The sequence below is a fragment of the Schistocerca piceifrons genome, chromosome 6 (assembly GCF_021461385.2).
Source record: "Schistocerca piceifrons isolate TAMUIC-IGC-003096 chromosome 6, iqSchPice1.1, whole genome shotgun sequence".
Taxonomy (NCBI): Eukaryota; Metazoa; Arthropoda; class Insecta; order Orthoptera; family Acrididae; genus Schistocerca; species Schistocerca piceifrons.
Window position 1 is genome coordinate 594,700,944 of NC_060143.1, and position 15,965 is coordinate 594,716,908.

Consider the following 15,965-nt stretch of genomic DNA (forward strand, 5'->3'; position numbering starts at 1 on the left):
CAATATTTCATCCCCATCGACGCGCAGTTCGCCCAAGTGGCGTCAAATCGAAAGACCTGCACCAGGCAAACGGTCTACCCGACGGGAGGCCTTAGCCACACGACATTTCATTTCATTTCAAGGCCCGAAGCTTGTTGTCCGTAAGTGCAGCCTAATCGGCATGCCACAGCGATAAAATGCGCCGTCTGATGAAGGGACACAACAAGAAGCTGTCCGAAGCTGCAGGACCGCAGCCTTGGCCGCGGCATCGGCAGCTTCGTTCCCAGGGATACCGTCATGGCCAGGAACCCACATAAAGCTAACCGGAGAACTGTCGTCCACCAGCTGCTGAAGAGAGCGTTGGATCCGGTGCACGAAAGGGTGAACCGGATACGGATCACTGAGGCTCTGGATGGCGCTCAGGGAATCGGAGCAGATGACATAAGCAGAATGTCAGTGGCGGCAGATGTAAAGAACAGCCTGGTAGAGGGCAAAGAGCTCAGCTGTGAAGACCGAACAATGACCATGGAGCCAGTATTTGAAACTTTGTGCCCCGACAATAAAAGAACAACCGACCCCGCCATTGGTCTTAAAGCCATCTGTATAAATGAAGGTCATATTAATGAATTTCGAACGAAGTTCGACAAAACGGGAGCGATATACCGAACCGGAGTAACCTCCTTTGGGAGCGAGCTGAGATCAAAGTGAACACGAACCTGAGCCTGAGCCTGGAGCCAAGGTGGTGTGTGGCTCTCGTCCACTCTAAAGGTTGCAGGGAGTGAAAAATCAAGGTGTTGAAGGAGGCGACGAAAGCGAACTCCAGGGGGTTGCAGGGCAGAGACGAGGAGAAGAAGTAGTGTGAGGGATGGAATATTCAGCAGCAGTGAGAATGACTTCCGTGAGGTGTGCGACCTGACTATCGCAGCTTGTGAAGGTTTGATCCTGAAAGGTCGCCCTGGAGATGTCGGCTTTGGAGATGTTCCAACTAGCTGAGCACGGAGAGGTAGTACGATGCAGGAGATGGATGACACACGGGAAGTGGTCGCTCGAACATGTATCAGAAAGGGCATACCACTCAAACCGGCGTGCAAGTTGGGTAGTATATATAGAGAGGTCTAAATGGGAATAGGTGTGAGATGTGTCCGAAAGAAAAGTACGGGAGCCAGTATTGAGACAGACAAGATTGAGATGGTTGAAAAGGTCTGCTAACAGGGTGCCCCTCGGGCAGGATGCTGGAGAGCCCCAAAGGGGATGGTGGGCATTGAAGTCTCCAGTTAACAAAAATGGGGCAGGTAGCTGAGCAATAAGCTGCATCATGTCTGCCCTGGTAACGGCAGATGACGATGGAGTGTAGACGGTACAAATGGAAAATGTAAAAGCGGGGAGAGTAATGCGGATGGCAACTGCCTGCAGGCCGGTGTGCAATGTGATGGGATCGTAGTAAATATCATCCCGGACCAGCAACATAACCCCTCCATGAGCCGGAATACCTACCACAGGGGGTAGGTCAAAACGCACAGAGGTGTAGTGTGCCAAGGCAATGTGATCGCATGGGCGTAGCTTCGTTTCCTGGAGGGCTACGACGAGCGGACGGTGCAAGTGGAGCAGCAACTTCAAGTCCTCTCGGTTGGAGCGAATGCTGTGAATATTCCAGTGAATAAGTGCCATCGTGAGAAAAAAAGGAAGATGAAAGAAGGGGTCACCTCGAAGGCCGCTGAGGGCCTGGCTTCGAGCGAGTACTGCCGCCGCTATCAGTAGGCGGACAGTCATCGTCCATTGGTTCAATAGGTTCATCGGCCATCTTGGAAAGATGGCCGGGAGGGGGAGCTTCCTCCGCCGGTGAACGGCCAGATGTTCGGCTACCAGCGGTGCGGCCAGGCGAAACGGATGACGGCCTGGGGCGGCAACCGCTGGGTGGCGCAGGAGAAGAAATGCGCCGTGGAAGAGAAGGAGAACTGTGCTTCCTATGAGCCTTCTGGGAAGGTCTTTTAGTGGAAGTACTGGTCGACGGCTGGGAATTCGAGGTACGTAGGAAGTCTGCACGGGTCGGTTCCTTCTTGACGGCCTGTGCATCTGATTTCTGGGTCTTCATCTTGGCAGAAGCTGATGAAGGTGCTTGTGTTGGAGGGGTGACGGAAGGAAGAGGAGACGTCGACCGCGCAATCTTAGCACTGGCCGAACGGACGACCGTGGTGCCGAAGGTCAGATCGCATGTCTGTGTCGCCACCTCCCTGGTAGTCCGAGGAGAGGCGAGGACAGTACTGTATTTCCCCGCTGGGAGCAGCGTGGGCTTCCTACTAGCCAATAGCTTGCAAGCAGCCGAGGTGGACACTTTTTCTTTGACCCGAATTTCTTGGATACAGCGTTCGTCCTTATAGACAGGACAGTCGCGGGAGGATGCGGCATGGTCACCCTGACAGTTCACACAACTAGGAGATGGAGGTGGACAGTCACCCTCATGGGCATCCCTGCCACAAGTGACACATTTAGCCGCATTGGAACAAGACTGGCGAGTGTGATTAAAACGCTGACACTCATAGCAGCGCGTAGGTGTCGGGACATAGGGGCGAACAGAAATAACCTCGTAGCCCGCTTTGATACGCGACGGCAGCTGAACACTGTCAAAGGTCAAGAAAAGTGTCTGGGTAGGTACAAGGTCATTGTTGACCTTTTTCATGACCCTATGGACAGCCGTCACGCCCTGCTCAGCGAGGAAAGATTGAATCTCCTCGTCAGTCAATCCGTCGAGTGATCGAGTATATACCACACCACGAGACGAATTCAAAGTGCGGTGAGCCTCCACCCGGACAGGGAACGTGTACAGGAGTGTGGCCCGAAGCAGTTTTTGTGCCTGAAAGGCGCTCTCAGTTTCTAGTAACAAGGTACCATTACGCAACCTGGTACACGGCTTGACAGATCCGGCTATGGCATCTACGCCCTTCTGGATAACGAAAGGATTGACAGAGAAAAAATCCTTGCCATCCTCAGATCGAGAAACTACGAGGAACTGTGGGGTAGGTGGTAGTACTTTTGTCACTGGTGGCTGGTCAAGTTTTCGTTTATGGGCAGAAGTCGAGACAGAAGAAGAAGAAGAAGAAGAAGAAGAAGAAGAGAAATCCACTGCGGAGGAATCCTCCACGATTGCCAGCGTCTCCGATGGCGTGCTCCTTCCTTGTGGGGACCCTCTCAGAGGGCACTCCCGCCTTAGGTGAATGTTTACACGCGTGCGAACGTGTGGGTCGGCCTTCAGGCGCGCACAGGGAGGAAGGAAGAAGAGGAAAAAGAAGAGAGAGAGGGAGAGAGAGGACAGACTGTCTCAGACGCCGAGGAGGAGACCAGAGAAGGCAAGGAGAAAAAGGCAATGAGAAGGCAAGGAGAAGAAGGCAACGAGAAGGCAAGGAGAAGGAGGCAAGGAGAAGAAGGCAAGGAGAAGAAGACAAGGGAAAGAGTAAGGAAGACAGTGAGGTGGTAAAGAGCAAAGAAAGGAACCAACCAAAGGAAGGAAGAAACGAGAAGAAGTGAAAAAGCAAAATGACCGCAAATAGAGGTCGTGGAACCGTCCGTCTCCAGACGCAGGCACTAACTACCCCCTTGAGGGGGAGGGACTCCTTTTAGTCGCCTCTTACGACATGCAGGAATACCTCGGGCCTATTCTAATCCCCGGACCCGCAGGGGGGGTTACATAAGATGTCAGACTCAGGTTGTGAAGGAGGAGATGGCACATCTGGTGGCCCAGAGGGGGAGAGGGGGGGGCTGTTAGACTGGTGGGATTGTCCTGGGACTTATGTTTCTTCTTCTTGTCCTTTAGAGGTTGAGGACAGAAAGGCACAGAGGGAGAGCAGGCATCCACAAGATCTAGAACCAAAAGGGAGTGGACAACCTTGGGGTGCATTGGCCGAGTTGTGGGAGCAGACCACCGGCCTGAGAGGTACCGGAGGCAGGTGTCAGAGCAGAGCTCTGTCACTGGCAGGCGCTGAAGAAGGGGGCAGTTCTTTGGCCATGGAGGGGTAGCTATAGCTGGAAGGGAGGGTATGGGAACCACAGCGAAGGGGGAGATGAGAGGGGAACAGGGCTAGCACAAGGAAGAGGTAGGAAGGGGAAAGGATGTAACAGAGGCAAAAGTACAAGAAATCGACACTGGGTGGGTATGGTCATATTTTTGATAGGCCTCAGCATAAGATAGACAATCCAGGGAGTTGTACTCTCGGCTCTTCTTTTCTTTTTCGTAAACTGGAAATCTGGCGAGCATGTAGATTGGCATTCACATCAGTTGACACACAAAGGTGGCGGTACACAAGAGCTTCCGGCATAGAGTGAGTGGCCACAGACACCACACTGAGTCCACTGTACAGTGGAAAGACATATTCCCAAAATGCAAGCACTAAAAGCACCTCATGGATGGTGGGATGTACAGCTTCATGTTGCATCAGGAACACACAACCTTGACCTTCTATGGGAGGGTTTCCATTCAAAAGCCAGAACAAGTACCGATATTGGGGAGGTTGTCTTAACAACACTTCTGCACACACTGAAGAAAATGAACACCGTTTTGCTCCAGGTTAGCCAAGAGATCCTCATCAGTTTACAGGATGAGGTCCATATGAAAAATCACTTCCTGGACCATACTCAGAGACTGGTAAGGTGTAATAGACACCAGGAAATTGCCAAGATGATCACAAGCAAGAAGAGCTGCAGATTGGGTGGCAGAAGCTTCAAATAACAGGGAACCTGACCGGATCTTCCTAAGACACTCGACTTCACGAAACTTGGCTTCGATATTTTCCCAAAAAAATAGTGGCTTTGTGACAGTTAGTGTGTACCCCATCTGTCCTAGTACAGACCAGGTAGCGAGGAAAATGTTTCACTCCGAGCCAGCGAGTCTGGCCCTTCTCCCAGCTGTAGCCAGGGCAAAGAAGGTCGCTGGGTCATAAGAAGCAGCATTCAATGATCCATTACCACCAGAAGAGATGGCCATAGGAGAATGGGCAGATGTTTGGAGCTTGATACACTTCATGTGCAAAGCATATGCCCTGATACCACCCACTCCAATCAGGGGCTCTCCCCATGGGTGCCACCCAGCCACAGCAAGGGCTGGAATGACAAGCAATCACTCCTAGGCATACATGGGGAGGCAACAAGTCATATCAGTAGTGTGAGTCCTGTGTTGTCAAGGGATTCAGCCATATGAGTACATAAGAGCTCCACCACACAGACTGGCTACACGTGCTGGTGACCTAGCAGGACAGAGGGGACAGAAAGGGGACCAGGGAGAGGAATCTATGCTGTATGTGTTATGGAGAGAGTTCTTCCCCAAATAGCTCACACTAAAGACAGAAAATTTATAAGTGGAGGTTAATCCCCAAGGGAGGACCAAAACACTAAAAAGGTTGAAACAGAATAGGCAAGAGGAACAAAATTGTAACGAATAGAGGGAACCTGGTGGATAGCAGGTTGAAATAAATAAGAACACAGAGTGTGGAAGGAGAGTGCAGTGTGCAGGAGTGAGGATGGAAAGGGAGGGCCACAGTGAAGGAAATGCAGCCAGGGAAGGAAGAATGGGCTGCAATAACTAAGGGCCCCATGTGTGCTATGCATGAACCCACAAAAGAACTGTGAACCCCCTGAGGGGGCAATATTGTTGGGTTGGTTGGTTTAAAAGAGGGAGAGGGATCAAACTGCTAGGCCATTGGTCCCTCGTTCCAATTAAAATAATTCCACAAGAGTGGGAGTAAAGTAATCGAGACATACAAAAAACACCTGGAAGAAAGGACAAAACCACAAGAAAGACAGAAGGGCAACAAACACTAAAATAGACCAAATCAGACAACAAAACCACAGAAGAGATCAAAACAAGGGAGCAGAGTACCATGGCTGGCTGACCATGAGAATAGAAAGCATCACATTAAAATCTCCACCCTAAAATCACTAGGGTGGAGGACACAGAGGGATAAAGAATATGTGCTAAAACTTAAATCAAATGATAAAACCCACCCTGACGAACAAAACATAAAAATAAAGCTGCTAATGAAGCATTGCCACCCAACATCAAAGGTAGGGTGCTGGGAAAGTTAAAGGTCCGCCGCAGAGTGGCTGAAAGTGGGCAGTCCAGCAAGAGGATGACAACCGTCATTTGTGAGCCACAGCGACACCGAGGTGGGTCTTCGCAACGGAGGAGGTAACCATGTGTTAGCCACGTATGGCTAATGCAGAGCCGGCAGAGGACAACTGGTCCCCTACGAGAGGACCGCATGGAAGACATCCACACATTCATAGTCTCCTTAACTACACGAAGTTTGTTGTGCGAACTGTTATGCCATTCCATCTTCCAAAGCCAAAAAACCCTGTTGTGTAAGACAGAATGCAGGTCAGTTTCGGAGACGCCCATCTCCAGAAGCAGTTTCCTCGTAGTCAGTCTGACCAGCCTGTCGGCAAATTCGTTGCCAGGGATTCCGACATGTCCTGGGGTCCACACAAACACCACTGAACGATGGGACTGTTCCAGAGCACAGATGAGCTCCTGGATGGATGCTACCAAAGAATGGCAAGGGTATCATCGGTTGATAGGTTTTAGGCTGCTACAGAGTCATTACACAGGAGAAATGACTCGCCAGGGCACAAGTGGATGTGCTCAAGAGCACGAGATATGGCCGCCAGCCCTACAGTGGAAACACTACAGCCATCTGGCAAGGAGTGCTGTTCAGTATGTTCTCCATGAACATACACAAAGCCTATATGCCCATCAACCATCAACCTGTCAGTGTAAACCACTTCATGGACCCGGTACATGTCGAGAATTGACAGGAAGTGATAGCGAAGGGTTAATGGAGTCCTTATGGCCATGTGAAAGGTCCAGAAGAATCTGTGGCCTAGGTGTACACCATGAGGTGTACGTGAATGGACCTCGAGGAGACTCCACCAGGACACTGGTCAACGGACTCATTCTAAAAGCTCCCGTCGCTAGGCAAAGGCAACAGTTGTGCACTGGGTCAAACAAATGCAACACTGAGGGTGCCGCCGAACTGTAAACCAGACTCCCATAGTCAATGCAGGATTGAACAAGGGCTCTGTAGAGCTGTAGCAGTGCAGAGCAATTTGCACCCCAGTTTGTGTTGCTCAGGCAGCGGAGGGCATTGAGGTGCAGTCAGCACTTCTGCTTAAGCTGACGAAGGTGATGTAGCCAAGTCAATCAGGCTTTGGAAACCAGTCCTAAGAATCAATATGTCTCCACTACAGTGAGTGGATCTTCATTAATGTAAAGTTCTGGTTCTGGATGAACAGTGTGATGCCAACAGAAGTGCATGACACATGACTTCGCAGCTGAAAACTGGAAGCTGTGGGCTAGAGCCCATGACTGCACCTTGTGAATGGCTCCCTGTAGGCGCCTCTAAACAACACCAATACTGGGGGACCAGTATGAAATGCAGAAGTCATCCGCATACAGAGACCATGCAACAGACGGCCCTATAGCTGCTGCCAGACTGTTAATAGCCACTAAAAACAGAGAGACACTCAATAGGGAGCCCTGAGGAATGTCACTCTAATGCAGAGGGAACTATAGGAGGCACCAACTTGGATACGGAAAGTACAAAGGGACAGGAAGTTTTGGATAAAAATTGACAGCGGGCCCCGGAGACACCACTCATACAATGTGGCAAGGAAATTAAGTCACCAGGTCGTGTCGTATACCTTATGTAAGTCAAAAAAGACGGCAACCAGGTGTTGGCATGTGGAAACGCTGTTCGGATGGCAGACTCGAGGGACACAAGATTACCAGTGGTAGAGTGACCCTGGCAGAAGCTACCCTGACATGGAGCCAGTAGACCACGTGACTCCAGGACACAACCCAACCGCCGACACACCATATACGTTCCAGCAGCTTACAAAGAAATTTGGTGAGGCTCATGGGCCGGCAGCTATCCACCAGGTTTGAGCACCGGAATGATGGTGCTCTCCTGCCATTGCGACGGAAAGACCCATCGCACCAGATCCAGTTGAAGATGACAAGGAGATGTCCCTTGTAGTCATATGAGAGATGTTTAATCATCTAACTGTGTATCCAATCCGGCCCAGGAGCTGCGTCAGGGCAATATGCAAGGATGCTGAGGAGCTCTCACTCTGTAAATGGGGCGTTATAGGGTTCACGGTGGCATGTAGTGAACGAGAGGACTTTCCTTGCCATCCGCCATTTGAGGGTTCGAAAGGCTGGGGGGAGGGGGGGGGGGGGGGGGGTAATTCTCCGAGACAGAGGGGCTTCAGCAAAGTGCTCGGCAATCACATTTGCGTTGGTAGATAACATGCCACTTATGATAATGCCAGGGACACCTGATGGGGTCTGGTACCCAGAAAGACATCTGATCTTCGTCCAGACTTGGGAAGGTGATGTATGGCACCCAGTCATCGACACATACCTCTCTCAACACTCCTGTTTCCATTGTTTAGTAAGCTGGCAAACACGGGCACAGAGCTGCTTAAAGGCTATTAGGTGCTCTACGGAAGGGTGCCGCTTATGTCGCTGTAGAGCTCGCCGAGGCTCTTTAATTGCCCCAGCGACTTCCAGCGACCACTAAGGGACTGTTTTTCACTGGGGGCACTCGAAATATGAACGAGGAAGCGCGTTTTCCGCTGCAGATACGATTATTGTAGTGACCTGCTCGACAACAACATTGATGGCACCATGTGGCGGAGATTCAGCGGCGACAGCAAAGGTAAGGCTCCCTGGTCTGCCTTGTTTAAAGCCCATCTGTGCAGGCATCCATGGGCATGACGCCGGGGTAGTGACAGGAAGATGAGGAAGGGGTCACTACCACACAGGTCATCAAGTGCTCTCCAGTGGATAGATGGGAGCAGGTCAGGACTGCAAACCGACAGATCAATGGCAGAATATGTGCCATGTGCCACACTGAAATGTGTGGGGGCACCTGTATTTAAGAGACAGAGGTCAAGTTGTGACAGTCAATTTTTGACCTCCCTACCTCCGCCAGTAAGCATGGAGCCACCCCAAAAGTGGTTACGGTTGTTAAAATCGACCTAAAGTAGAAAAGGTTTAGGGAGTTGATCAATCAGTGCAGCCAATACGTTCAGGGGTACTGCACCACCTGGAGGAAGATATACATTGCAGACAGTTATTTCCTGCGTCATTCTTATCCTGGCAGCCACAGCTTCAAGAGGACCTTGAAGGGGCACAGGTTCACTACAGACTGAGTTCAGGACATAGACGAAAACTCCACCTGACACACTATTATAGTCACTATGGTTCCTGTAATATACCCTTATAGCCGCATAGGGAAGGGGTCCGCATTGCCAGGAACCAAGTTTCCTGGAGGCCAATGCAGAAAGCAGTTGCCACAACTCAGCCAAGTAGCAAAAAAAACTGCCACAATTCCACTGGAGGATTATGTGATTGTGAGACTGGGAAGGCATGAAACATTCAATGAGGCAGTCTACACCTCAGGGTCACCTTCTGCCGCCAGATGAGTATCTGTGAGATCGACATCCATTGTGTCTGAGGGCCCAGTGAGATCTAGGTTCTCAGCGGACACCAGAATCTTCACCTTATCCTCAGACATAGAGCTTGTAGGTAGAGGTGATGTGGGTGCCACTGCAGTGCCTTGGTTCTTTGGGGCCCTTTTTCATTTCTCGTTTCTCTCGCTGCTCCTTAGGTTTGTCCGGCTGGGAGGGCTTCACTGATTCAGCCTCAGGGACTGAGGAGGGCCATGAAGCCCTACGACCAGCTACTGTCGTAGCTTTAGCCACTGGCAAGTTTCAGCTTTGCCACTGGGAAGGGAGTTACCCAAGGGATCCCTTCCTATCGAGAGGAGCCGAAGAAGACTCACGTTTCTTCAGCTGAGAAGTGAGGTAGAAGTGAGGTAGAACTGTTGTCGTAGCGGCGGCATAGGCTGGCGTCATATGCACAGGATGTAGCCTCTCATATTTTCTCTTAGCCTCAGTGTAGGTCAGTCGGTCCAGGGTCTTGTATTCCATTACTTTTCTTTCTTTATGGAGAACCCTGCAGTCTGGCGAGTAAGGCGAATGGTGCTCTCCACAGTTGACAGATGGGAGGTGGGGCACATGGAGTATTGGGATGTGAAGGACATGATTCCGACAGGTGACACTGGAAGTACAGCAGGAAGACATACGGCCAAACTTCCAGCACTTACTGCACTGCATAGTGAGAGGGATATATGGCTTTACGTCACGGCGGCAGACCATCACCTTGACCTTCTCGGGTAATTTGTCACCCTCAAAATCCAAGATGAAGACACCGATGGCAACTTGATTATCCCTCGGGCCCCGGTGGATGCGCTGGATGAAATGGACTTCTCGCTGCTCTAAATTGGCCCGCAGCTCATCTTCAGACTGCGAAAGAAGGTCCCTGGACCATATTTAAGCTCTTATGGTGGGTGTGATGGAAACAACTTGTCACAAGGAAGTAATAACCACAACTAGGCAGAGGATGCTGTTTTAATCAAGACCGACCCTGACCGAATTTTGGACAAGCCCTTCACCACCCCAAACTTGTCCTCTAAATGCTCCACAAAAAACTAGGTTTCATTGAAAAGAAAGATTCCCTATCAACTCTCGTACATACGGGGTACTGGGGTTATAAGCTTTGTTGCCATCCTTAGCCTAGCATTTCTCCCATCATGTGGCCAGGAGGAGGGGGAAGGAACGATTTGGGTTCACATTTCTTAGCATTGAAGTTAGACATTGTCCGCTTGGAGAAGACTGCTGGTGTTTGACCACCAGCAAGAGATGACGAACTACACTTCATGGCGTGTCATCTGCCCTGATGCCATCCACTCCGACCAGGGGCAATCCCTATGGGTGCCACCCAGCCGCAGCAAAGGCCATCTGGCAGGTTAGCCATTGGCAGGAGTCCCGATGCCCCAGAGTGACGGGCATCTACTCCTTGGCATATGTGGGTAGTTAACGGCACATGCATCAGCAGAGCGATCCCTGTGTTGTCAGGAGGCTACAACCAAAAGGGTACATGGTGGCCACACAACAATGGACTGGCTACCGTGCTGGATATCAGGTGCAAACGAGCTAAGAAGTCCATTATCGTCAACAACGCAGAAACCAAACTGCACAGAGGATGGAGGAAAATGCAACCAGGAGGGTGACCTCGTCCAACAGCTGCAGAATGAGCGGGAGTGCAGATCCACGTTGGCAAAGGATCTGAGAGGTCTCAGAGCATGATGGACACTATGTACCATATAAGGCACCCTTCCCCAATTGGCTCGTTCTTAGGGAAAATTTTGAAAAATGGAGGTGAAATCCTACAGGGGACCATCACATAAACGCCGAAATGTGAGACACTACATTTAGTTGTCTCTTACGACAGGCAGGAATACCTCGGGCCTTTTCTAACCCCCGGACCCGAGGGGGGGGGGGGGGGGGATATCATTGGGTCAACGAGGGAACATGTAGAGGTTGTATGCTGCAGAGTCCTATATCCTACAATGCATGGTGAACAATGTGTTCCAAAACACTTGTACCAGCACTGTACTCTGTCATCTGACCTACGAAAAACTGCCATCCATCCTGCTTTACTGAACAAGCAAGCCTCTGGTCTCCACGTTCTGTGAATAGGTGTAGGCCTCTGACACCCAGTTGGCTATTGGTTGTGATTTGTCCTTGAAACCACTTTCCATAGACACACACAACAGTATCATGAGAACGGCCAACCAGCTTTGCTGTTTCTAGGGTGCTCCTTCACAGACACTGGCCTATGACAAACTGCCATTTGTCAAAGTCTCCTACGTCGGTGATTTCCCCATTTGTGTCCTTTATCAATACTAGGATAAAAGCCCACTTGGCTCTGCTCCTATTATACATGTTTCTTACCATGCCTCATGCTCACAATAGCACCAGGCAGTATACACTCTCATGGTGTGCAGTGGGCATGAAATTTTGGCTCATCGGTGTATTATTGACAGTGACATTGGAAAACAGCAGAAATTGCGCAAATTGAACAAAGCTCCAAAGCTCAATGGAAAGCCTGTCACAGTCTATACACAATCTAAAGCTCAGTTAACCCCCCCCCCCTCCTTTTGACCAGTAAATTACAGTAAATGCCTCAGGAAAGGTGGGTTGGGGTGGGGGGAGGGACTGCAGCAAATACCTGGAGGGAGGCAGAGGCATCTACAAGTCTACCATCCAATACCCTCAACATATTTTTGTTGTACAATCTCAAATTATAAACTGAGCTGAAAAGCAATGAGGCATCTCTAACAGAATGACCACCCCATGGAAAGCAGCATCAATTCAGGAAATTTAAGTCCTGCAAGACTCAACTTGAGCTTTTCTTACAGGAGATCTTGAATGGATCAGGGCAATCAATGTATGCAGTACTTCTTGACTTAAACAAAATAATGGACTATATGCCACACAGACAATTATTAACACAAGTACAATGATACATGTTATCAAAAACATTTGTGACTGGAATGAGAATTTCTTGGCACAGAAGGCACACTGTTTTCTTGGACAGAGTGTCATCAACAAATGAAGAAATAACTTCAAGTATACGCCAGGGAAGAGTGTTGCGATCCTTGCTGTTCATGTTGTACATTGCTGACCCCGCAGTCTATATTGACGGTAACCACACACTTTTTGTAGCCGCAGTTATCTTTAATGGAGTAGGCTACTGTCTAAAGGTGCAATATTCAGTCAGATTATTATAATAATTCAGAATGCTGTAAAAACTGGCAACTTGTTTTAAACATAAGAAAATGTACAATTGCGCACTCTGCAAAACACTGAAAAGTTGGATAAGAGGAATATTCATTACAAGTTGCCTTTTTTGATTAGTGATGCAGCAAATGTGCTACAGCTGCCACAAACAACATGCCTATAACATATCTGTGGCAATTATCTGGAATGTCTGAACTCAGCTATGGCAACTAACAGCAAAACTGTTAATACATGCACCAAAATGTGACGCCATAGCAGCCATTACAAATACATCAGTACTCAAAGTCCATGACATATCAAATATTGCTCAGTATAGCATATTCCACAATACCATTCACCACTCAAGACACAAGTTCTGTTATTAATTCTGAGGAAATGGCGTTTATTAATATGCCTTGTTTTGAGTTAAGTATGTCTGTGCAAAAAAATTACTGTTCCCCTCCACCAACTGGCATAAAAGAAACACTTTAATCCCACTTAACTGACCAGAAATCTTACAGAGAATAAAATCCATAGGCATAATGTACTCTGAGCTAAACCGGTCACATTCAGTCTAACTGAAGTATTCGATACCGCTTTTTCAACTGAAAACAGTCACCTTCCACACTTATGCCTACTTTAGGCTACGCTGTAGATAGTCTCAACACAACCCATATTTCAATTCAAATAAGGACGCAAGAAGTGTGTCTGTTCTCTTTCTCTTAGTGCACACTGCAGAATAGGAGGAATACAGAACACACTAAACAGCTTGTGAATGCTGCAAGTTACAAACCAACTATGCAAGATACATATTTGATGTTCCAAACCTGAAATCGATGGATGAAAGGTTCGTAAAGTAGGGCGAGATAAATGCCTCTCAGCAATCCAAAGCGTCCCAGAAGAGAGAATCCCGTTGTCAGTGTCATCCACCATCTCGTGAAGATTGGTAATGAATAGAACCAGTTACTTAAATCACTCATTCTTCTTCGCAGCCAGGTACGAGTCTGAAACGCAGAAACCACTATTATATCGCGTGCACGATTTTTCCGACCCATTATCTACAACGTATATAATCATACAGTTCGCTGGTATTTCACATTACCTCCAAAATAATTAAATGTCTTCAAGTAATCCCATTGGCGTTGGACCCTCCAAACTTATTTTATTCAGCTCTCATCACTGTGGCGTTTATTTACGAATAAGTAGACAAAGAATGCTCATGTCATGAAACTTCCATATCTGGACTGATTATTGGAGTGCACACTGTCACACGAATTATTTGTAGACACGTGTCATATTATACACTACACAGTACACACAACTTTAACCAACCCACCTCAAACAGCTTAGCATTGCGTGACTATATTCTTTCTCAGACCTTTGGCTAATATCGACTAGTTCACCTATCGACTACAACATCTGGTTTTACGAGTGCTGTCGGGGCCTACACACAATCAGTATTTATTGAAAATACTAGTTTGTCAATCCTTCAATATATTTAAGCGACCTCACACTATCAATAACATTGACAAAAATTGTCAATTGACAACGTGATTTTACAAGGTTAAGTTGCCGAACAGTCAAAAGAAAGCTATGGCACAGACATGTCTGCGAGCTATAGCTTGTGAGAAACAGAAAACAACGAAGGAGAGGAAATGGGTCCGAGACTGGTTGAAAAAAAGGAGCGATTAGTCACATGTTAATTCATTGACTGAAATACAAATCACGAACCCGAAAGATTTCATGAATTATTTTCCGATGAGTTCTGCATCGTGCGGCAAATTATTTGTGATAAATATGTTAATGAGAGAGGCAGTCGCTTTCCATTACTAGTAACTCCGAAATGTCAAGTGACAGAAAGGCCATTCCAATGCTCAAGTTTTAGTTCTGTAATATCAGTGAGCTTAATTAGTAACATTCTATGGAAGACTGTGAAGCAATTGTATCTGCCTGTTCATTCAGTTAACGTAAACCTTTGTGATAATTTCGAGAAAATGACATCCATTTCGCAGACCTCTTGGTAGTCGATGTACGTATAGGCTATGATGTATTTTTAGAAAAGCGAGTGTTTTTCAAAACTGCTATGTAACAACAATCTATACAATATTTTCAACTTAACAAAGTAAGCAATGTCATATCGAATCCTTCGTTAATTATAAGTGGCATATACAATGATTACCCTTGCATATGGCTTTTAAAATTCTGGGTCAATTCTAGTGTCCGATTCTAGTCATCGGCTTTGAGCAATGACGTCATACTTACGGCAGAGACGATACATAGGGGTAATCTTCATGGAGGTAAAAATAAGAGGAGTTGTCATGACGTCACAAACTTGAAGCCGACTCAAGTCAAGATCCGCCATGTTAGCTACCCCAAAACATTCGCTTCTGGTAGTTTGATTTCGTGTAGCGGTGAAGTGTTTTGATAAAAAATGCCGACTTGCGTCGCTTACTGGTGTACTAATCGTTCTGATTGTAGTCTAAAGTTTAAACAAATCACATTTCATCCCTAAGTGGACTTATTTAATCGCTATTTTCTTATATATACTTCAAATTCTGATGCACTGTAAAGTAATACAGTGCGGTTTTATTTCTGTGATATGACTTTAGATTTCCTATCAGTCCAATGCGAAGAACTCTCTGGAGGTGAGCAATACACTTGGTTTTCATTGTTTGGTTATTCCCAAGTAACTAAAAAGTCCTGGCAAGAAATATCCTGGAAATGTAGACTAATGTTTTAAAATGCGATAATTTAATATAAAAGTAGTGTAACTTCATGTAGTTAATTAAATCTTCAGTAAAATCTGTGGAACACATGTTACAGTGGTTAAATTATGAGTACTTAAAGGTTTACATATTTGTTAAAGCAAAGTTCCCTATCAATGTCCAGGCTATTTAGATCATTATATTAATCACTGTGTTGTCGAGTTAACCTGTAAATTGCTGTTATTTGCCACACTGAATGTCACTTGGTAGGTACAATTTAAAAACAAAGTAGATGTGTAAACTACGATGGGCCTGACAATCTTAAATTCCGTTCTTTTCCTTCGTAATTTAACGAACCTTTCACTTTGTTGACATGGCAGCTGGCTTGTTTATATCGTCCCTGCATACATCTATGGGACACCAAAGGAAATCAGGCAAGTTTCTTGCAAACCTGAACATTTAAAATCTGCATTTGACTTGAAAATGCAACGAATACAAATCGGTGCCTGTAAACTATCAATCATTGTTTTGGAGTTCTGGCTTTATCAATTATCGACACACACACAATGAAAGTGAATAGAAATGGATTATGAAAGCACGCTTTTC

At 47.4% G+C, this 15,965-nt stretch overlaps 1 protein-coding gene across 2 annotated transcripts in view; it reads right to left on the reverse strand.

Annotated features, from left to right (window-relative positions):
- The window catches only part of LOC124802802 (derlin-1), a 135,518-nt gene extending 121,485 nt beyond the window's left edge, over positions 1-14,033 (reverse strand). The window contains exons 1-2 of one of the 2 annotated variants that reach the window (XM_047263805.1): positions 13,757-14,033; positions 13,482-13,658 (exon numbers count right to left, since the gene is read on the reverse strand). In XM_047263805.1, the coding sequence (XP_047119761.1) occupies positions 13,482-13,634 (153 nt within the window). In that variant the 5' untranslated portion in view covers positions 13,635-13,658; positions 13,757-14,033. Of the gene's footprint in view, positions 1-13,481; positions 13,676-13,756 lie in introns of both variants that reach the window. The other variant, XM_047263806.1, reaches the window with a different exon arrangement.
- Positions 14,034-15,965: the final 1,932 nt, after the last annotated feature.